This window comes from Mesoplodon mirus, assembly GCF_964341445.2.
Source record: "Mesoplodon mirus genome assembly, chromosome: 12".
In the NCBI taxonomy this organism is placed as follows: domain Eukaryota; kingdom Metazoa; phylum Chordata; class Mammalia; order Artiodactyla; family Ziphiidae; genus Mesoplodon; species Mesoplodon mirus.
The window spans coordinates 43,044,165-43,067,573 of NC_138988.1; the positions used below are offsets into that span (position 1 = coordinate 43,044,165).

Here is a 23,409-nt window from a genome sequence, read left to right on the forward strand (position 1 = left end):
TAGTTAAATCATCTTTTTCTTTTTCCTGACTTTATTTATTTTTTTTTTTTTTTGCTGTACGCGGGCCTCCCACTGTCGCGGCCTCTCCCGCTGCGGAGCACAGGCTCCGGACGCACAGGCCCAGCGGCCATGGCTCACGGGCCCAGCCGCTCCGCGGCATATGGGATCCTCCCAGACCGGGGCACGAACCCGTATCCCCTGCATCGGCAGGCGGACTCTCAACCACTGCGCCACCAGGGAGGCCCTTCCTGACTTTAATAAGAATGTTTCTAGTGCTTTACTACTAATGATGATGGAAGAAGTTAATTTGAAAGTAAGTTTTTCATTAAGTAAAGGAAATATATTTTATTTCTATTCTTACCAAAGTTTTAAAAATCAGGCATTCATTGAGACAATTAAATGGTTTTTCATCTTTGTCTGACTCATATAAATAGATTTCCTAGTAGGGCATCATTCTGACTTCTTAGGATATACCTAGCTATGACTCATTTAGTCTTTCAAATATTTTACTGGATCCTATTTGCATGTATTTTAAGAATTTTGCATCACTATTCATTAGTACAGAGAATGAAAACTGGTCTGTAGTTTTACTTCTGGTATACTTAAGGTTTTAAAAATCAGCACTATTTAGCTTTCATAAAAAGAATTTGTAGATTTTCCATCTTTTTTCATACCCTAGAAGATTTTAAATAGGATTGAAATTATTTTCTTCCTTGAAAATATGAAAGAATCCACTCTTGGAGATGTAAGAGATTAGACCTAGTGGTTTATTTGATTGTTTTAATTTTTGAAGGAATCAGCTTTGGAAATTTTATCATATTTACTATTTATTTTCTAATACATTAATTTGTGTTTTTATTTTATTAATTACTTCCTTTGCTTTATTAAAAAATTTTTTTTACATTTGTTTATTTATTTATTTATTTTTGGCTGTGTTGGGTCTTCATTGCTGCACGAGGGGTTTTCTCTAGTTGCGGTGAGTGGGGGGCTACTCTTACAGTGCACAGACCTCTCACTGTGGTGGCTTCTCTTGTTGCTGAGCACAGGCTCTAGGCATGTGGGCTTCACTAGTTGTGGCAAATGGGCTCAGTAGTTGTGGCTCGGGGGTTCTAGAGCACAGGCTCAGTAGTTGTGGCGCACGGGCTTCATTGCTCCATGGCATGTGGGATCTTCCTGGAACAGGGCTCGAACCTGTGTCCCTTGCAATGGCAGGCAGTTTCTTAACCATTGCACCACCAGGGAAGTCCCTCCTTTTCTTTCTTTAAGATTATTTTGTTGTTGTATTTCTACATTCTTGAGTTAATGAATTTATTCTTTCTATTTAATAATGAAAATGGTTAAGTCTATTAATTTTACTCATTACAGCTTTGGCTGCATCCCACATGCAGTATTACTGATATTGTTATTTTCTAGTTTCTTTCCCCCTCTCCCAAGTCAAAGTTTTTTCTATACCTCTATTCTTCCTGTCTTATTTTTCTAGATTTCAGGTGGACAAAACTGGTTGAACTGTAATCTTTGATTTATGACACACTGTCATCTTTGGTCCATGAATAGTCTCTATTTATTTGCTTACTTATTAATATAATGAACACCCATGAACCCACCATGAAACTATTTTCTGTTTGATCCAAAGTTTAAGAATAACTTTTACATTTTTAAGGGTTTGCTTTCAATCTTTCTATTTTTGCTACACTTAGCAGTCTTCTTATCTGTGAAACAGTGCTTATCCCACAGGGTTATTATGAGAATTAATGTATTAATGTTTGTAAAATGTTACAACAGGGCCTGGCACATAGTCAGTACTATTTAAGTGTTAGCTACTATTTTTATTATTATGTTAGATCAAATTTATTAACTATACATATGTTTTACATATCTCATTGTCTTGTTCTTTCTACTTGATTGGTCAAGCGCTAATAGAAGTGTGGTAAAATCTCACTGTACTACTGTACTGTTGCCACTTTTTTTCTGATTTTGCTTTGTATAAGTGCTATGAAATCCCAAGTAAATATATTCATAATAGTTGTATTTTTATTATAGGTTGGACCCTGTTTATCTCAATTTTTACCTTGAATTCAACCTTGTTTAACATTAACAAACAAAAACACTCTGATTTTTGTTGTCATTATTTGTAGTTGTCTGCTATATCTTATTATTTCCTTTTACTATTTCTGAGTCACAGTGTTTCAGATTTGTCATTTGAGAACACATAGCTGAAGATTTTTTTTTCTTCAGTCCATTTAGAGTCCTTTTCTTTTAAAAGATGAATTTTATCCAGTCACACTTATTATTAAAACACATGCTTGATCTTGCCTTTGCCATACTGTTTCCTGATTTAATGCCTCCTTGTTCCTTTTTTCCCCCTATCTTTTGCTGTAAAATCTCTGTGTTCTTAAAAAATTTTTCCCTTCAGCAATTTCAAAGTGATACATAGTCTGCTTTCTGTTAAACAAGTTTATAACTTCAAATAACACACTCCGACTTCTTTTTCTCTGTATATCATTGATGTGTGTGTTTTTTTTTTTGTTTTTTTTTTTTTTTACAGTGCTTGGCTCTCTACCCTGATGAGATTCACCATTCGCTTGCCAAAACTCCTCCTCACTTATGCTAGGCTGAGCTTTTCCTCCACAGCCTAGACTAAATGGCTCTGGCTGCCCTTGTTTGTGGCTGTTTAAAAACAAAACTCGTTAACATATTGTCAAATCCTCCTTCTCTGAAGCCTACAGAGATTTGGCTCTAGCTGCTGATGGTAAAACAGCATGTAGCCTGCAAGCCATGGCTCCAGGCCCACTCTGGAACAGGGGCAGGGCAGTACAGGGTGGGATGGGAGGCCCAGAGGTTTAGAAGTGATAGCTGCAATGTCTCCCCATGGCCTGCCCCGACAGGAGGCAGCATGTGCTGGAGGCAAACAGCCTGGGATCAGAGTGGCCCTCTCCCTCTCTATAGTCCAAAGCATTCCTTGTTAGTTGCTCACCCATGGGGTTCTAAACTTCTCAACAATATCAGGTGCTTGCTCCCTCTGGGGTAGGAAAGTTTCTGTTTGTTCTGATCACCCCTCTCTCTGCCCACCAGCACCTTTCACAACCCTCTCCAGGGCTGTTCCATCTCCTAGAAGGGCTCTGAGAGATGAGTAAGGTGCTTGGGAACCAGATAGGGCATCCCTGGAGTGCCTCACTGCTCCTCCCAGCCTCACCAAACCTCCCTATTTTCCATAGTCCAGTTCCATCTGCTTCCTCCAGGGAGTCTTCCTGATTGCTCCAGTTCCCCCTGACCTCCCATCACCCTGAGTCATCTACTCCATTCTTACTCAACTCTCTCTCGAGCTGATCTCTGACTATCTCAAACCTGCTGAATCTGATTTCTCCAACTAGACTGGGAGCCCCTGAGGCCAGAGCCAGAGTCTCTTCTTCCTATTGCTCCTCCATGGCTCACAGGACCAGTAGATACAAGGAGAGCTTAGTAAAGACCTATTGAACAAATGGAAAGTCAAGACAAAGGACTCGGCACCTGACTCTCTTGGCTCAAATGCCACATCTGTTGCTTGTGAGTGGTGGGGCTTTGGGTGAGTTACTTAATGTTTCTACAAAGGGTTGCTATGGGGATTAAATGTGATAATGTGTGAACTACATAGCTTGGCCTCTAGCCCTAGAAGACATGGGATGAGTGGAGCTACCAGTGTAATATCAGCCTGCAGTGAACCAGTCTGACAGCGTGTCTGATGCTGTGTGCAGGTGGGTGTGTCACCAGGGCTTGGGTGTAGGTAACTGGTGACCTGCGACCTATGCCAGCTGTGCACTGTGATCGGGGAAAATGACTTCCTTTTGTGGAACAAGGAGGCCTGGAGAGATGACCTCTGTGAGCCCTTTCTGCTCTGACCCCCATATGTGCTGTGGGTGTTGACAGTTTACGAGTTGGTCCTGATCTGGGGCCCTGGGGGAATGCATTTTCAACAGAGGCTCCGCCCCAGTTTCTGACCTGGTTTTCCAGCTGGAGATCTCCTTTCTCTACCTCCCCTCCTCCTCCATACCTCCCTGCCCAATCCCCAGGAGGGTACCAGCGTTCCACTGCTGAGCAGGATCATGAAGATGATGAACGTCTCGAACCAGCTGTGCTCCACGATGTGGTAGCAGGTCTTGCGCAGCCTCCACCAGACCTTCCCTGGGGCCTGCGTGGTGTCCACGGTGCAGCAGGGACAGCGCCGGACACAGCCTTTGGGGGAGGGAGAGGAGTCAGACCCAGTCCAGGGCCTGCAAATGCCCACATCTGATGGCAGAAAGTTGAATGGTTGAAAGAATGACTGAAAGAGGTTACAATGATGGGTAATGAACTGGGCAACATGGTGGGTGGGGCCATGGCAGGGGGTGGGTGGCAGAGAGGGGTGACTGTGAGTGCTGCCCTCAGGAGCCCACACTCAGCAGGTACCCTGTGGATAGGCTGGATGGACTAGGCAACCAGTAAGTAGATGAAGGGCCTGGCAGTTCTGGGCAGGGGCAAGGCTGGGGTTGGGATGAGCTCCAACTTGTCCTGTGCTCATCTGGGAAACTTTCCCCCTGGGGGAATGTACCAGAACCCCCTGGGGTGCTGTGTCCCTGGCCTTTCTCCATGTTTGCAGTTTCTGAGCCTTGGGAAGGGCAGTCTCCTCACTGATAGCCCCAATGATGTGCCACATGGAGGGCAAACCCTCATTTTATCCCCAGCTGCCCTCCGAATATACCATGGATTCATAAAAGCTCTAGATGCCAGTCACCAGCACAGCCACATGCCACACCCACCTTGAATATTTACAGAGGGCCTACTATATGCCAGGTGCCGTGCCAGGGCCTGAGGGAACAGGGGGAATTAGATCCAGTCCTTGCCGCTGTGGGGGCACCTGGTCATGCTACCGTCCCACACACGCAGCCAACCCACAGCTGCCCAGCCCAGCACGGCACGGGCACACTTGCCATGACTCACGTCACAGGCAGGTGGAGGGGCCCCCAGGGTCTTGAAGAATGGGGGAAAAATGGCAGGCACCCAGGTCAGAGTGGGGTGCGACATGGCCCTCTACCCCCAGGAGCTGCAGGTCCTCCTGCTCCGGTGGACAGGGCTGAGGCTGGGCCAGAGGCCCACCCAGGGCAGTACCTTTAGTGAAGCAGTCCTCTGGATCCTTGATCTCCTCTTCGAGGTCGGGGGTCTGCTCCAGGAGGTCAGCAGTGTTGGTCATGTCTGCTGTGCTCCCCTCAGAGTAACTGTTCTCATGTGTCTGTGGGCAGGACCGTGGGGTAGGGAGGGTGAGGGCACGAGTGTGGGCCGTGTAGCAGCCTCCAGCCTCAGGCCCAGAGTCTGGGGGGAGCCTGGGGCTCCCAGAGTGGAGGTGCCCAGACTATCCTCCATTGCACACCTGGGGAATCTGAGCCCGGGTGAATGGGAACCTGCCATAAAGGTCACCTAGCCTGGACCTTAGGGCTCCTGAGTTTGTGATTCTAGTCTACTGGTGTCTAGGGCAGGGTACAGGGGGTCGGGGAAGGGTTCTGGGAAAACCCTGGGAATGGGGAAGGCATCCAGGTGGAAGTAAAACAGACATGGGGTGCAACAGGGACACACACTGGGACATGGACACATAGTGGCAGCTCAGCACACACAGAGGAAACAGGCATGCCACACCCAGAACAGAGTCAGAGCCAGGATCATGGGCACACACAGGTACCAGGTCAGACATGCGAAGAACAGGCCAGCAATCCAGCCCACATTTCTCACTCAATTCATGTGGGTGCTGGTGTGATGCACAGAGCCTGGAACAAGAGTGAGAAGGTGCTGGAAGCTTTCCTGCCCGGCTGTGCAGTGTTCTGCTGCCCTGATCCCACATAACTTGATTATAGAGAGGTGTGTGCAGGTGCCCTTATGAGTGTCTGTGTGTGTCACATGTGGGGTGCCAGTGTATAGGGGTGTTGTAGTCCTGCCCACTTCCCCTCTTTGGGCCAGTGCACCCATCTCCAGCTCCATGGATACTGTTTAGCCAGCCCCTTCTCCAGAAAAGTGTCTTTAGCCAGGGACCTGCAATCCCTGGAAATGGCTCGGTGGTTACATCGAAGCCAGGGGTGGCTGACGACTAGTGACTGACTGATATGAAGGACACCAAGCTGAGGCTGGAATCCAGCCAGCATGCCATCTGGAGATGCTTCTTTTGCCTCATCCTGCTTCTATCACTTCCTTATGGGTCTCTCCTGAGGGCACTCTCTCAACGAAATATTAGCACAGGAAGCCAGGCTCCAGCTCTGCTTCTAGGAGCCCACCTTAGTGATAAGTATGGTGGGGAAGGGGGTTCTGTAAAGGAAGAGCAGCCTTCATTTGCTTCAGATCATGTCTACATCCCCCAGCGCAATTGGCCAGCCTCATGCCACTCAAGCTCCACTCTACTTAGGGGCGAGCTGGTTTGAGTTCTTGGGCAGCCTCTGCTCTCAAAGTTGCCTTCTTTTTCCTTCCTTCCACTACTCACTCCACCGCTGTCTCAAAGTCCTCTTTAACCCTGAGGTTTGTGATAAGGAAGGGCTGGATCTTGGTGAGAATGCAGAGAGTGCTCCTGGGTTCAGGGTGGTCTCCCGTGGCTTTGAGGGTCATGTCCTTCTCCCAGCTTCGTTGAGCGGCACTGAGCTGGGAGAGGCACAGTCAGAGGTCTTCATGCAGCTTTTCTTTTCAGACACTGGAGCTGTCACGTGGGGGGACAAGTACTCAGAATCCCGCTGCAGGTGAGATGAGGGGTCCTTCTCCCAGGAAAGCCCCAGCCCACCTCGCTCTCCCTTGTTCCCACCGCGACCTGATTTGAAGAGGTGATGAAGTTACAAAACTCGTTCAAAGGTCAACGTTCTAGTACAGGAGCCCCTTCTGTCCGTGACCTTCTGCTACTCCTATGTCTTCCTGTTCCCACAAGCCTTGGTGTGTCAGACCCTCCAGGGGGAGAAGTGTGACCTGTACAGTCAGGATGATGATTCCACCAGGCCCTCGTGCTTACAAACTGGCCATGATCACAAAGCCTCCAATGGGCCCATCTCATGTAAGGAACAAGGCAAAGGAGAAATATCCTGTTGGAGCAAGTCACAGCTGCCTGACTGAGGGCTGAGGTCAGGCAGCAGTTCAAGGGCCCCTGAGTGCTGTCTCTGAACATATAACCTCCACCTTCCTTGATGCTTGGCAGAGCCGGGGTGGGGTGTAGTCAGCTGTGCCACAGTCCAGTTAGCTCAGGGGTTGCAAGCTCAAATGCTTACAGGGCCAGGTAGGTGATGGAATGAGGGCAGGCAGGCGGGAACTGGCAAACCGGAGCGCTCCAGCCGGTGTCAAGGAGGCGGCGGTTAACACTCGTCTCCAGCAGGGCGGCTCTTCTTGCAATTTTTTTTTTCAAGAGAAGCCCGAAATGCAGATTTTTTTTACATAAAAGCTTCTGGGTTTTAAATGTTGGTAGCAAATTCAAATTAAAACCCTTCTGTGTCCCGAAGCCGTCCGGCAGGCCTTGTGTTTGCTGCCTCTGCTTTTGTCCAGGTGAGAAGCAGCTGGTGGCTCGTGTGCCAAGGACTTGTTCTCAGAGCTCCCCACAGCACCCTGGGGTGGGCTGATTCACAGGACAAACATGTGCCGACAGGACCAAAGCAGAGGAACCGAGTGAGGAGGGGGTGAACAAGCAGAAGTTTGGGGTTAGTCTTGCATCGTGGTCCTGAGGGGCTGTTTCCAGAATTTCCCCATGGCTCTGGGCCCCAAGCCGTGTCTCCCCTATGAGGACAGGGCTGCCCATGCCCCCCTCCGCAGACGGGTCTCCCACACTGGCTGTGACGGCGGCTGTGGTTCCCAGCAGCAAATGCAGGCCTGTGCCCAGGGCCTCTCACGGCCTCTAGTCCCAGCAGCAGTGCCCCACCGGCTTCAGGGACAAAGGTGTGCATTACCTCACTGCACCCTGGGGCTGGGGCCTCTGTTCTCCGCTGCTGCTGCAAGTCTGCCTGAGCTGCACTGGCCTCGGCCCCAGAGGTGGTCTCTGACACCTGGCTCCAGGGCCTGGGCTCCGGGAGGGCCTCTGGGCTGCCAGATACAGGCTGGGATTCCTGCTGAAGAGACCCCCCCCCCCCAGCCCATGAGCTACCAGGTCGGAGTATTTCTAGGACCCTGGCTCTGCTTCAGGCCCTGCCCATGCAGCGGGGCACTGCCTCCTGCCCTCTTCATGAGGTCTCATCTCACTGAAGACCCCTCCCTCGGGCGTCCTGAGGCTGAAGGAGGCTCCTGATAGGTTCGGGCAAAGGGCCTAAGGCTAGACAAATCTCCCCCTCCTCTCACTCCTTGACGGGTACCGCTGGGCTATGATGCCCAGCTCCCAGATGCTGACAGCTCTACTTAGGAAGGACATGCTGACTTTTCCCAGGAGTTCCCATTGGACCCCAGCTTGCTTGATTGCGTGCCCGCATGTGCGCGCGCACACACACACACACACACACACACACACAGGCCCCAGGGAGCCAGGGCCAAAAGGCCCAAGAGAAGGAAAGGAGGAGGAAAAGGAGGGGCAGATGGAATTCCACTCCTGTGCTGGGAGTGTCCTGGAGCTAATTGGAAGTTGTGGTCCTGGCAACGCCAACGCTCCCCCTCCCCCAACCGACACAGTGACTGTCCCGCAGCCCGACTGAAAGGGCAGAAGCTGGCCTCTGGGACCACAGGGAGGCAGGAGGATGTGGAATCAAGCCTGGAGCCTCAGATCAAATTCCATGCAAGGGAACAGCTGCTCTTCTCAGCCAGACCCATCCAGTGCAGGCCCTGAGGAAGCAGCCAGGATGGGCCCAACGAAACAGAGAGAACCAGTCCTCGCTGTTTGACCTGAGGCCTAGGGAGAAGCCATCTGAGCCTAGCTCAGGCCATGAGAAAACTGAGGGAGCTCGGGTGGCGGTGAGGGGTACCATCCCGGTTGTCCAGACTCTAGTCCCAAGTGTTAAAAATAACAGGTTGGGAGATAAGATAGTGCTGTCTCTGACACCTGCCATCTTGGGATGCTTATTTTTAAATCTCAGAATTAGCCCTGGGCCTGGGAGGAGGGGAAGGGGCAGTGGGGAGGTCTGGAGGGCACATTCCTCCCTCACCAAGACATTCCACCTTGTTAGTCCTGGAGGTGACAAGGTCAGGGCAGGGTCTGGGGGCCAGGTGTCCTAGCTCTGTCCTAGATGCATGAGGAACTCCTAGCAAGTCTCTCTCTTCTCTCTCTTGCTGTGCCTCGGTTTCCCTTTCTGTACAGTTAGCTGCCCGTGACCAGCCAGGGGATGAATGATGGACAGCAGTCCCTCCCAAGACGCCCTCCTGGGCTGGGCTGGGCTGGGGAGAGAGGGTTGAAAGCTGGTTTCAGCACGCCTCCATGAGGCTGGTTTTTGGGGGATGGCCTGTCTTCTCCCTCCAGGCCACACCTGCTGGGGCAGATGCTCTGAGTGAGGCTGGGTCCCCTGGACAGTAGGTGCTGCACACACGGTGCGGGGCTGGGATGGGGGATGGGGCTCACCTGCTTGCTGGACTCTTCCTCTGTGCTCAGGTTGTTCTCCTCATCCTCCTCTTGGTCATCCGTGTCTGACTCGGCCACGGCGATGGGCACACACACGGGCTCCGGATCCCTGGGTGTGCCCTGGCCTGGCCGTTGGCCCTCCTCAAACCGTGTCTCCTTGTGGGCTGGCAGCACCTTCTCTGTCTCTGAGGGTGGTGGGGGGCTGGAGGTGGTGATGCAGCCGGGCAGCTGGCCCTGGGTGGCGAGGGCCGCAGGCTTCTGAGCCCGCCGCTGCAGAAGCCCACAGCAGAAGTCCCAGGTGGTCCGCTTGATGAAGCGGAGGCCCCGCTTGATGCGGGCCAGGGCCAGCTGGAGGTTGTTCATCTCCCCGTCCTCGTCAGGGGCTGTGAGGTTGTCTGCACTGAAGGAGCTGAGCAGCAAAGCCAGGAAGAGGTTCAGGACCTGTGGAGATAATGCCGTGCCCTGCGTGCTCAGCCGGGGCTATGATGAGCACTGCCAGAGGCAGACAGCTCAAGGCTTAAACCTTGGGCCCTAGGCTCTCATCCTAACCCCCCATACTCCTGAATATAGAGGGTTTGGCTATAAAAGGAAAGACAAATTCTCATCCTGAGGTAGGCGATAGGCCCCAGGCTAAGCAGCTGCAGCTGGTCTCCCGCTGATGCTTCAGATGGGATACCAGAGGGAGCATTGGGCCCTGATTGGGTGCGTTCTCATGGATTTTCTGGCCTGACACATGCTCAGAGAAGGTCCTCAGTCTAGGGGAAGGACAAAAGGAGGGAGAAGACGCCAGCTGGAATCCATCTTGGCTGAGAGATGCGTGCCCACACCAGATATGGAGATGATTGGCCAGAAAAAAAATCTGGAAAACTGGCCCTATTTAAGCAACCTAAGCCCCTCCCTCTGAGCTTGCCTGTGTGCTCTTCCACACACACTTTGTTTTTTCCACACTTATTTTGTTTCTTCCACACATATTTTGTTTTTTCCACATGTACTTTGCTTCTAATAAATGCTTTTATCTTTTTCACAATCTTGGTCTCTTTGCTGAATTCTTTCTTCAAAGAAGAACTGAGGTCCTTCTTCCAGCTTTTCACTGCCAGAATCAATCCCTCCTCCCGAGGACTCAGATACAGTCTGAATTGAGGGTGTTCAAACCCAGGTTTCTTGGGTGTTGGCCCAGGTTCAATGAGAGAACCATGGGTTCATCTGATGTCAAAGCCTGCAGATGGGGCCTTGCTGTCTTGGGAGTAATGGGGGGCAGTGAGGTCAGGGTGAGCACAGGGCTGCTCCCTGGGAAGTGGGATCCAATCTGGGATCAGCAGGGCCCACCCATCCATTCATTCATCCATCACCCATCTGCTTTTGGGGCTTTCCTGGGAAAACGCCCCTGCATCTGTTGGTGAAGGAGGGGCAGTGATATGCCTCTGAGTTCCCCACTGAAGCTGGGTCACCACTCAAAGATCTGGGGCTCCAGCTGTGGAGCACTCTCCACCTGTGTCCCCAGATCCGACCATGTTTTCCAGGTGAAGGACATGGGAGACTGAGCAGAGAAGAGGGCAATGCCAGGAAAAGAGGCCAGGTGGCAGCCCTTGGGCGCCTGGGACTAACTGTAGGGTCAAGCTACTGAGATGGAGTTGTGTCCAGGCAGTGAGGGGTGTTTGGATGGGTGCTGCGTGCAGGATTAGACACTTGGATAGAGTGGAGAGACCTGGGGCTGGTGCCAGGGGAGGGGCTGAGGCTTCAGAGGTGCCAGAGCACACAGTCTCTGCTTAGGTTATTTATCAGGGGTTATGGACTTGATGTCCCTAAGGGGGGTTTGAAAAATCTCTCTGTCCTTGGATGGTTCTGGACTACTGCTTGTTGTTAAACCACGTTGCAAGTGTGAAGTTTTAGCTTTTGTTAAAAAAGAGAACTTTTACTGAGCGACAAGGGACTGGGCTTGGGTCCATTTCCATCTCAGGGAGGGTAGTTGAAGATGGTGGTGGGCTCGTTCCACACAGGGGTCAGACTGGCTCGTGAGCATCACCAGGCCAACAGGACAGAGACCCAATCTCCCCACCTTGGGCTTGGGTCTCCCCTCCGCAGCCGCTCCCAGAAGGGAGTCCAGTTGAATGGGGGCCCCTATAGCAGGGTGGTGTGTGAAGGTGGACACCCAATCTGAGTCCCTGCTCTGGCTTCTAACAAGCCCCTGAGACATGCTTGTCAGCGAGCTGGGAGTGAGAATTCTGGCGAAAGCAGTGGGCAAGGTTGGAGTGCCAGGCCTCGGAAACCTGCCTTTGGTTTAAACAGTAACATTCATGTGGACAGTATGGAAAGGTTAAGGAGTAGGCTCTCCTGTTCTATCTCCACAGAGAGATGATCACTTTTGACACTTGGCAGTCTCTTTTATGTCGTCACTGGGGGGGTGACGCATGTGATGTGATGCAGAGCTGCTGTCTACACTGACCTCTGGCCAGGCCCCTGGCCTCTGTCCACACTGGCCCAGGCCTGGCCTGCCTCAGCTCCTGGTAGCCCACCCTGGGTTCACATCCCCTGACCTCCAGGCATCCGGGGCCAGGCTGGGGGCAGGGCAGGGGGTGCCTGGGCAGCCTTGTCCACCCACAGAAGACGCTAGGGCCTCCCTTGCCGCCGGCTTCAGAAGTTCGGCTGCTTCCAGTGCTTTCCCTGTCAATCACACTGCTGCTCCCCAGCCCCTGCCTGATGATCACTTCCCATTTCAATGACAATCTTGCTTCCACCCACGCCCCGAAGCAGCCCAATTCCTGAGGCAGCCAGGGAGGGGGCCGCGTGGGCTGCGTTAGCTTCCCTCCTCCAGCAGCCTCTAATCTTCTCATCCCCAGGCAGATCTGCTCGGAAGTCGCAGGCTGTGTGTGCATGAGGGCAGCTCAGCCTGGCCCTGGGCTGAAAGCTCTGTGTACTCGCATCTTCCTTGGAACACACAGAGTCTGGCAGCCCCAGAGCTGTGCCAGGGGCTGAGCGAGGGGCACCCTGAGGGGCGGCAGGTTTGGGGGGATGGGAGGGGGGTTGCAGGGCCCACCAAAGAGCTGGGTTCCACTGGCACTGTGCACTCTGCTTCCTCTCTGGGCTCCACCCATGGAGGCTGAGGAAGACCGACCCCAACTTGGCCTGGTTAAGTCACATGGGAGGAGAAAGCAGGCAGGTCTGGAGAAGGGCTCTGGAATCTGCAACCCACAGTACTCACATCATCTAAAACCCCTCTATGAGCCGCTGTGAGCCTGCGCTGCCCACACCATGGGCAGTGGGAGCCAGACACTGCAGGTGTGACGTTGGAGCATGTGTGGTCCCCCTGTGTACCCAGGAAGGTGGCTGCATGTCCACAGTGGATACTGACCTCTCCCTGAACAACTGACCCCTCTCAAACTTGCCTCTTCCAAAGGCTCCTTCTCTGGCATTTAGATTTTGATCTCTCTCAACTCCAGAATTGCCCACATTGTAAAGACACAAGGCAAGATGCACTTTCCCTGGGACAGACAGGTGGCCATGGGAGCAAAGACCTGGGCTCCTCATTACAGGACAGCAGGGACTCTCACCACAGCTATTCAGGATGACATACAAGGTTCTCTCGGGCCCCACCTCACCTGGACCACCACCACCTACCTGTGCCTCTGCTTTGCTTACCTTGCTTCTTCCCTCTCTAGCATCACCCGTCAATCAGGTCAGCGCGAACCCCTTCCACCAGGAAGCCTTCCTTGATTTCCCCAGCTGAAGGGGCTCAGCACCCATGGGCTCCCTCTTAATGGCTCTGACCATTCTGACCAGCTTGAGAGTTATCTCAGGCCTGTTTGAACTCTCCACCTCCTCACTCTCTCAAGGTGGTGAGCAATGTCAGAGCCACATTCATCTCTGTATGCCCAACAGCATCTGGCACAATATTCTGCATGCAATGGGAGCTCAGCAAATGTTTGTTAAGCTGAATTGAACCAGGTGATAAATCACTGACAGTGAATAACTAATAAAACAATGAGTAGATGAGAAAATAATTAATGGATATAAAATGAATACATAATGAATAAATAGGTAAATAGATGGGTGAATGAAAGAATGAGCAAATGAAGAGTGATGTGCATGAATGGATAGCTAAATGAGTGAGTGAGTAGATAGCTGGATGGATAAATGAGTAGATGGATGGGACTGATGAATGAGAGAATAGATGAGTGGGTTGATAGATGGATGTAGAGGTGGATGAATGAATAGAGGGATAGATGAGTGAGTGGAAAGATGGCTGATGGATGAATGAATGGATGGATGGGTGGGTGAATGAATGGATGGGTAGATAGATGGGCAAATGGATGGATGAATAGGTGTGCGTGCGTGTGTGAATGGGGGTTGATGGATGGATGGTTGATGGATAGATGAATGGATGGGTAAGTGAATGAGTAGATGGAGGTTGATGGATGAATGGCTGGGTGAGTGAGTGCATAAATGGGTAGGGAGATTGGTAACTGAGTAGGCAGATCGATGGAAAGGTGGACAGGTGGATAGGTGAGTTGGTGGGTGGGTTATTGATGAGTGGATGGATGGCTGGATAGGTAGATGTATGAAAGTAGAGAGATGAAAGAGTGAATGGGTAAGTAATAGATGGATTGATGATACATGGATGGATGGGTAAGTGGGTACACAGATGGGTGAATGAATGAATGGGTGAGTAAACAGATGGAATGATGGGTAAATGAGTAGATGGATGGATGGGCTAAATCGATGGATGGATGAGAGATTGATGGGTGGATGGATTGTTTGATAGATGGCTGAGTGAGGGAGTGGATGGATGGAAGGAAGGGTAAGTGAATGGACAGATGGATGACTGGGTGGGTGGGTAGCTGGGTAGATGAATGGATGGGTAGGTGAGTGAGTGTGTGTGAGGCCCCTGGCCAACTTACCACGAGGTTGCCAATGACCATAACAAGCAAGAAGACCAGCAGGCACAGTGACTGCCCAGACACCTCCATGCAGTCCCACATGGTCTCGATCCATTCGCCACAGAGGATGCGGAAGATGATGAGGAAGGCATGGAAGAAGTCCATCATGTGCCAGCGGGGCAGCAAATCTGAGTCACTGATGCGGTGCCTCAGCTCTGAGTAGTTCTTGCCAAAGAGCTGCATGCCCACTACAGCGAAGATGAACACGATGATGGCCAGCACCAGCGTCAGGTTGCCCAGTGCCCCCACTGAGTTCCCGATGATCTTGATGAGTGTGTTCAGGGTGGGCCAGGACTTCGCCAGCTTGAAGACCCGAAGCTGGGGAGGGAGGGGTCCTTGTGAGGGGCTCTGGCTCCCACTGCCCATAGACACCCTCACCCCCAACAGCTCCTGCCTGAGAACCCAGGACACCCTTAAAGGTCACCGACACCTGTTTCTCCTCATTTGTCCAAGAGCACACACTATTGCTTCCCTCCACAGCCTGAGGGCAGCTTCATCGGGTCCTGCTCTGGGAGTCAGGTCAACAGCTCCAGACTCCTCCCCCAACCCACCCCTTCTCTTTGTACCCACACCAGCCTCCTACCCACCTTGGTCTCACTTCCAGGAACCACCCAGTAGATTCCCCATCATGGAATGTCCCTCTTCCAGAACTTTCCTCATCAGGTATCCTTCTGGGCGAGCTCAAACCACCCCTGACTTGCCCAGTCACCTCCATCTTTCTCTCCTTTCAGTCATCACAGAGAAAGGGAGCTGGTGTTTAGCATTTATTAAACACCCACTGTGCCAGGCCTTATGTTTAGGATGGATCAGCTCATTCAGAACTCCAAATAACTACATGAGGGTGGCACTATTATTATGTCATTTGACAGATGAAGAAGCCAACCCTTAGAGGCGGAGAATCTTGTCTAGGTCCCTTGGCTCTTGGCAGTGGAGTCGGAATTAAAACCCTCAGCCTAGGCTTTCTATTTTGCCCCCACCAGTCTGCCTTCCTAGCCACAAGTGAAGCCACTTCCTCCAGGAAGCCTTCCCTGACCTACCTCTAGCCCCATGCCTGGACCTCTTAGACATTTTGAACTCAAAGCAGGGTCCACAGACCCATAGCTTTGACATCATCCGAGACCTACTGAATTCACATCTGCACTTTAGCAAGATCCCAGGCAATTTGTGTGCACATTAAAGTTTCAAAAATGCAGATTCCAAAACCAGCAGGTAGAGCCTCAGCAGACTTGGTTCCACCTGTTGCTTGTCACATGGCTTTGGGAAATTGTTTCATCTCTCTGAGTGTGGAATGGGAATGTAGTAACACTAGCTCCTCTCCTGGGATCCTATGAGGACTAAAGGGGGCATGGTGAATCATTAGGGCTTTGTAAATCGTCAGGATGGATGGACACCCCAATTGCCCCTCTGGAGGGAGGGCTATCTCCCTCTGTCTTGCCCACCTCTGTGTCCCCCACATCACCAGCACTGGGGTACCTAGCAAACAGCTGTTGGGTAAGGCATGAAAGATCACAGTAGGGGTGACTGAGTGGTGACTCAATCGGAGGGGGTGTGGCTCAGTACCCCAGGCCCCCACCCACTCGCCCCCTGCCGGGCCCAGCTGTGTACCAGGCGGAAGGAGCGAAGCACCGACAAGTTGCCCATGCGGGACAGGCCCAGCTCCATGAGGCTGAGGATGACGATGATGCTGTCGAAGATATTCCAGCCCTGCTGGAAGTAGTAGTAGGGGTCCAGGGCGATGATCTTGAAGGTCATCTCTGCTGCGAAGATCCCTGTGAAGACCTGGGAAGCAGCGGGCATCAGGGGTTCCCGACGTTTAGGCTGGAAAAAGCCTCTGGCAGCAGGGGCTCCCTGCCTCCTGACTCTTGCTCCTGTAGGGTCCCCATTCTGGGCTGTCAGCTCTGACTGCACCCAGAATCCCAGTGGGTGCCTGCTCAGCCATGGCCTGGTCCCTTGGGGACACCTCCAGCCCGATGCCTCCAGCCAACTCCGCTGTTTCCCAGGCATGACCCACCAGCCTGGGCCTCAGAAACAGCCAGGCAAACTGCAGGCTCTGCAGGGACTCACAGCTCTGGGAGGCACCTGGGATCAGGGGAAGCTGGGGTGGGCCTTGACACCACAGCTCCAGACCCCTTCCAGCCCGTGTGTCCACAGGAAGTTTCACACACGCCAAATACACACATTCCCACAAACACGCTTTCATGGCTCATGGCTTTTGCCCAGGCTGTTCTCACTTCCTCCCTGTCCACATGCTGACTCTTCTCACTGTGATAACAACCAGCCACCATCTCTTGAGGCTTGACTACGTACCAAGAGCTGGCTAGAATGCTTTGCATACGTTGTTTCTTTTAATCTGTCCAACAACCTGATGAGAAAAGTATCATTAACCCCATTTTACAGGTACAGAAACTGAGGCACTGAGAGGTTAAGTAACATGCCTGGGGTCAAGTAGCTCATAAATTTGAGAACCAGGAGATGAACTCAGTGCAGTCCTTCAAGATTTAGAGCAACCACTCTCCCTTCTAGAAACGTTCCTGAGGTGGGCAGGGGCTGGGCTTCACCTGGTTCACTGACTCATGAGTCCTGAGCAGCCCAGCTTCAGCCGGCAGAGACTCAAGGTTAAGGAGTCCATCGTGTGATGGGCCAGGCAGCCCCGACCATGGCCTACGGCTCTGAGCTGTGTCAACTGCTATGGCAGGAGGGAGCATGGCTCTGGGAGGAGGGGATATCCCCTGAGGGTGCGGCTAGCAGGAAGTTGGTGCCTGTATATCAGGCCTTCCTGGAGCCAGGTGGGGTAGGGGGTGGGGTTATCCTGAGGGTGGTGAGGAGGCTCTGCGGTCTTCTGCAGGGGAGGCCTGAGGTCAGAGGGCCTCAGTAGCTGTGGAGGTCAGAAGCAGGGCCATGGCTGAGGCATCTCACTGAGGTCAGCACTCAGGAGTGGGGGTTACCTTGTCCTTGGCACCTGCCCTGAGGAGACTCTGTGCTGAAAGGAGAGAAGGAGAGGCATCTGCACCTGTTGGTGGCCCCAGCACCAGCCCTTTCCCTTCTCCGGAAATGAGGCCCTGTGGCAGTGGGCTGGGGGGCAGGGGATTGCTGTTGGCCCAGGGAGGGCACTAGGATGGCAGGTGGGTGGGCACCTCTGCACTACCATACAGGGCACCACCCATCAGCCCAGCCCATGTGACTTCAGTGGTCCCTTTAGTGCTTGTGCCCAGAGAGAACTGTCCCTCCACCAGCTGGGGTCTTAGGGAAGGGAAAGCCCCCGAAATCCTCCAGCCTCTGCTCAAATTCCTAGGCTGCCCTCACATGTGAAGAGGCATCCTTGGGTTCTGCCGCTTTCCCTGCCCCCAAAACTTTTCCATCTCTCTGACCCCATCTCCCACTACTCTTCCAGCCACGCTTGCCTCCTTGCTGTCACCTCCTCAGGGCCTCTGTACCTGCTGCTGCCTTTCCCTGGATCCTCCCCTCCCCAATACACAGGACTCACTCCCTTCAGGTCTCTGCTTAAAAGCCACCTAATCAACTCAACAAAACTTCTTAATACTTAAAATCGGGGCCCCACCCACGATTGTGCTTATCCTCTTCCTTGCTTTATTTTTTGTTCCCTCATATGCCACCCTGACATACTGTACGGTAGCTGTGTGTTTGTATGTTGAGTCTCCTCTGGCTAGACTGTAAACTCCACAGTAGGAGGGACCTTTCCTGTCTTACTGTACCTGGAACAGTGCCCAGCCTATAGGCGGGCCATCAATATTGGCTGAAAAAGCATGCAAGTGGTTGGGCCTTAGACCTCCTGCAGCGCCCAGCTCCATGTCCCTGTCTTCCTGAGGCCTTCCCTACTCAGCAACGGCCCTCACCCAGCTGCATTCCCTGCGTTGGGCTTTGCTGAGAGCCCCTAAGTGTGGGGCCTGGATTTGCCCTTCCTTGCCCCCAGCCCTCTGGTCTCCCTGGCCACTGCCTGAGGATGCCAGGGTGAGTGTGTGCTTAAGACCCATGAGTGCTAATACTCATGTCTCGGTAAACGAGCTCAGGAAAGATCCCCCACCTCACTTTGCCCAGGTTTGCAGCTGTTCTGGCAGCAAAATAGCAGATACAAGGTGGTGTTGGAAGTCAGCAAGAAAAAGACAGCAGAGGGAAGCTCTTGGGGGTTGCCTTTGGGGAGGTGATGAGCAGAAAAACCAACAGCATCACCTGGAAGGTCTTCAGAAATGCAGAATCTTGAAGGCCCCAGACCTGCTGAATCAGAATCTGCATTGTGACCAGACTCACAGGTGATTTGAAGTTTGAGAAGTGCTATTTTTGAGCAATGGTTCTTAAACTTGGTGCGCCTTGAACCCCCTAAGGAGTTTTAAAAATATTGATGCCTGGGTCCCACTTCCACAGATTCGAGTTAAGTTGGACTGGTGTACCCAAGTAGCGAGAGTTTTATCATCTTCCCAGGTGATTCTAATGTGCAGCTAAGCTTGAGAACCACTGCTTTAGAAGTACATGAATTTTGGTGTGACTCCTTCCAAAGGATCACCACTGGCGTTGTAAGGACATGAGATCAAAGCTGGATGGTTTAAGATGTGCAGAGAACGGCAGCCAGACCCGAGTTCCAAAGTAGGGTCTGCCACAGAGGGATCTTGGGCCAGTTTCCCCATCTGTCTGAGCCTTGAGTGTTCCCATATGTAAAATGGGGATGATAATAACACAATAGGTGGTTTCTAAGAGTTAGAGCTAATGGATGTCAAGTGGATACTGCCTAAGAGAGGGCGGTTGTTGTTCTCATTGGCCTCATTTATTATAACTGCTGAAAACTCCAGGCCCAGGCAGGGGCTTCAGATACAAACGGCTCTGCATGATATATAGGCTCACTGGGACCTAGCAGGCAGGCTGTGAGTGTGGGCACCCACCTCCCCTGACTCCTGGCAGGTGCTACATGGAGCCATCAGTGCTAATCGTGGCTTCCCAGGAAGTGGGAGGACTTTTGAGAAACCCCAAACTCTCCTGACCTTGGCTAATGTCTTTAATGGGATCATCCTGTACACACTGTAAACTTGCTTTTGAAACGTAACACCTTGTGAACATCCTTCCATGCCATTTAAACATCATCTACAGCATCATTTTCTTTTTCCTTTAAAAAAAACTAGTTGTGGGATATCCCACGGTACAGATGTGCCGTAAGTAGTTTAACCATTTCTTTGTGATGGGCATTCTTTTGTCCCTATTAAAAACATTGCCAGGACTTCTCTGGTGGTCCAGTGGTTAAGAATCCTCTTTCCAATGCAGGGGACGCAAGTTCAATTCCTGATTGGGGTACTAAGATCCCACATGCCTCGGGGCAACTAAGCCCGCGCACCACAACTACTGAGCCTGTGTGCCGCAACGAAGAGCCCTCGCGCCAAAACGAAAGATCCTGCATGCCGCAACTAAGACCCCACGTGCTGCAACTAAGACCTGATGCAGCCAAATAAATAAAGTAAATAAATTTAAAAAAATTGCCATAATAGATATCCTTTCACATACATATTTTAAAACAACTTGCCCAATTATTTTCTTAGTATAAATTTCTGGAAATGGAATTGCATAGCCAATAAGCATTTTTAGAGATTCTGACACATAACTGCTAAAAGATCCTCAGAGATCGGTTTTAACCAATCCCATGAACCACATGGGATAACTGTTTCCCTCATAAAAATGCTAATTCCTGTCCCACTAACCTTTCCAATCCAGTAGGACAAAAGCCATCTTTTACTGTTGCCTTGTTGGACATTTCTTTGAGTTTTGTATTTCTCCTTCTGTGAAATTGCCTGTTCATATCCTTTACTTGTTTTCCTATTAGGGTGTTTGCCTTTTTTTGGTGTTGTTTATAAAAGTACTTTATATATTAAGGGTATTATCCCTTTATCTACTGTGTGCGTTGCAATTTTCTTGGTTTGTCATTTATCTTTGTCATTGTACTTTCTAAAAATTATAAAATATTTTAAGCATATAAACAAGTATAGAATAATATGATGCATCCTTTGTACCCACTACCAAACTCTACCAAATATTAACATTATGCCATACTTGCTGCAAATCTTGTTTCCTTTTTCCCTTAAAATAAAAGCAAAGACTTAAATAGCATTTACTATATGCCAGGTACTGCACTAGTGCTTTACATATATTGAATCACTTAATCCTCACAATAACTCTATGAGATATTATTGTTATCCCCATTTTACAGATAGGGAAACTGAGATACAGAGAAGTTAAGTCCCTGGCCCACATGATGGAACCTGACATGAACCTAAACAGTTGGCTTCTTCTGCATAGTCTTGATCACCACCTGCCATCGCAGGTAAAACCCATAGAACTACATTCACTCCGAGGTAATCACCATCCTGAACTTGATGTTTATCATTCCCATGCATGTTTTTACAGTTTTGATGCATAGTATTTTTGCAGTTTTAAGGTTTCTATAACCATATGTGTTATTTTTTGCAAGTTCCTTTTATTCTTAACATCATGTTTGTGAGATTTATCCATACTGAAAGATGTATACATATTCTTTCTAATTGTGCACAGTATGAAAACACCACAATTTATCCATTTTTAAGTGGAGGGATAGACATTTAGATTGATTCCAATTTTCCCTGTGACTAACAATGCAGCAAAGAGCTTTCTTGCACGTGTCTCCTTGTACAGACATGTGGGACTTTCTCAAGAATATGTATATCTGAAACTAAGTTATAGGGTATGCATATCCGTGACTTATCAGATACTGTACAACTGTTCCCTGAAATGGTTGTACCAAATTGACACTTTTACAAAGTGTGAGTTCCCACTGTTTCATATCATTGCCAACACACAGAAGTTTATTTTTGATTCTCTAATGGGTGGGAAATAGTATCTCAATGTTGATTTTATTTGCATTCCTCTGTGTTTCTTTTCATTGGTTTATAACTATCTGAATTTCCTCTCTGTCACTTCTTCTGTCCATTGTTGTGGTTGTGTTTTTGCCAGTGGATTGTCCCTCTTCTCTTTATTGATGTGTAAGCATTCAATGTATATTCTGGACTCCATGTCTTTCCAGTTAAATACTTTTCATAACATCAATTCCAGTTTGGGGTAGTGATTTCACTTTGTTTACCATATCCTTTATTGTACACATATTACAAATTTTTTAACATAGGTAAATTTAGCAATCTTTTCTTTCATGGTATAAACTTTTTGTATGTTGGAGAAAGCCTTCCCAACCTCCAAATTTTAAATATTCTTCCACATTTTTATTCTAAAAGCTTTAAAATTTTATTTTATTGCTTTTAGGTGTTGAATCCATTTCCCTGCAACTAATTAATGAATATGGCATGGGGTAGGGATCTAATTGATTTTCTTCCATAGAGATAACCATTCTGGGGACTTCCCTGATGGTCCAGTGGTTAAGACTCCATGCTTCCAGTGCTTCCACTGCAGGGGGCGCGGGTTGGATTTCTGGTCCAGGAACTAGGATTCCGCATGCCATGCAGTGCAGCCAAAAAAAAAAAAAAAAAAAAGGAGATAACTATTCTTCCCAATCTTATTTATTGAATATCTGTCATTTTCCTATTAATTTATAATGCCATCTCTGTTATTTATCAAGTCTCCAAATATGCATTTCTTATTTCTGAGTTCTTGATTCTGTGTTACTGGTCCATTTTTCTATATTGCACCAATACTATAATGTTTCAATTACTATAGCTTTATAATATATCTTATACATGGTAGGGTAACCTCCCCAGCTGTTCATTAATTTGTTTCATAGACATTATTTTTCCATATTAATTTTAGGATTGCCTTTTCAAATCCCATGGGTAAAAATGTGTTGGGATTTTGATCAGAATTACATTAAACATCCAGGTTAATTTGGTAAGAACTGATATCTCTATTCAGAATTTCATCCATGAAAATGGCATATCTCTTCACTAATTTATTCTTTTATATCTTTCAATGGTTTTGTAATTTTTTTCATATAAAATTTACAATCTTCTGCTACATTTATTCCTAGATTCCTCACAGTTTTTATTGCTATTGTAAGTGTTAACTTTTAGAAATTACTCTCCAACTGATCATTGATGGTGGCTAGGAGCAGAATTAGTTTTAGTATGTAGAGTCTGTACCTACTAACATTGCTGAACTCTCTTACTGGTTCTAATTGTCTTTCTGTAGATTTTCTTGGATTATTTCTATAGATAAAAACATAATCTGGGAAATAACATTAGATCAGTTTTCCTTCCTTCTTTCTTCTTTTTCTTCTCTTACCACATGGACAAGGACTCCAGTATAATTTGGACTCGAAGCAGGGAGACGGGAACAAAGCTAGAGCTGCAGCACAGCAGTGTAAGGCACTAGGTAAGAGGATGAACTCTAGATACAAATGGCTTGGATTTGAATCTTGGGTCTTTCATTTCCTGGCTGTGTGACCTTGGTTAAATTATTTCACCACTCTGTGCCTCTGTTACCTTATTAGTAAAATAGGGGTAATAATAATATCACCTCCCTTACTGGTTGTTATAAAAATTAGGTGTTCAACAAGTATTAGCTATGATTACCAGGATCACTTTGTGTGTTAATTTTTCAGACATAGGTTCCAGGAACACCCAGGTATAAATTTGAACTCCAAATCTGTATAAGGTCAAATTCACAGTCACAAGCTTCTGGAGGTTACTTTCCCCACTCCCTCACCCCGCTCCAGCCCTGGCTGAGACTGACAACCTTCCTTCTTTATTGTTTCCCAGGGTCAGTGTGTGGATTTATTTTAGTTCACCATTTTACTGAACATAGGGTCATATTCTTATGGGGCTACTCAGTTCCAAACCCTACCTGCACTGTCCCAAATACAAGTCCTGTCCCTGCGTGTTCACAGAAATCCAAGCCCCCAAGATTACTCAAATCAGCACTCCTCCCACCCCCTAGGGGAACTACAGAACGATTTCACACGTTTACTGCTATAGTTTTTAAGTCCCTCTTTGTTTTTGG

At 49.4% G+C, this 23,409-nt stretch overlaps 1 protein-coding gene across 7 annotated transcripts in view; it reads right to left on the reverse strand.

The window, feature by feature from the left end:
- Positions 1 to 23,409, reverse strand: part of SCN5A (sodium voltage-gated channel alpha subunit 5) — a gene marked incomplete at both ends in the record, with an annotated part of 87,255 nt that overhangs the window by 26,986 nt on the left and 36,860 nt on the right. For 3 of the 7 annotated variants that reach the window (XM_082638678.1, XM_082638680.1, XM_082638681.1), the window contains 6 exons: positions 4,055 to 4,209; positions 5,122 to 5,242; positions 7,911 to 8,066; positions 9,500 to 9,940; positions 14,395 to 14,751; positions 16,039 to 16,212. In XM_082638678.1, the coding sequence (XP_082494804.1) occupies positions 4,055 to 4,209; positions 5,122 to 5,242; positions 7,911 to 8,066; positions 9,500 to 9,940; positions 14,395 to 14,751; positions 16,039 to 16,212 (1,404 nt within the window). Of the gene's footprint in view, positions 1 to 4,054; positions 4,210 to 5,121; positions 5,243 to 7,910; positions 8,070 to 9,499; positions 9,941 to 14,394; positions 14,752 to 16,038; positions 16,213 to 23,409 lie in introns of all 7 variants that reach the window. The other 4 variants (XM_082638676.1, XM_082638679.1, XM_082638677.1 and 1 more) reach the window with 2 other exon arrangements.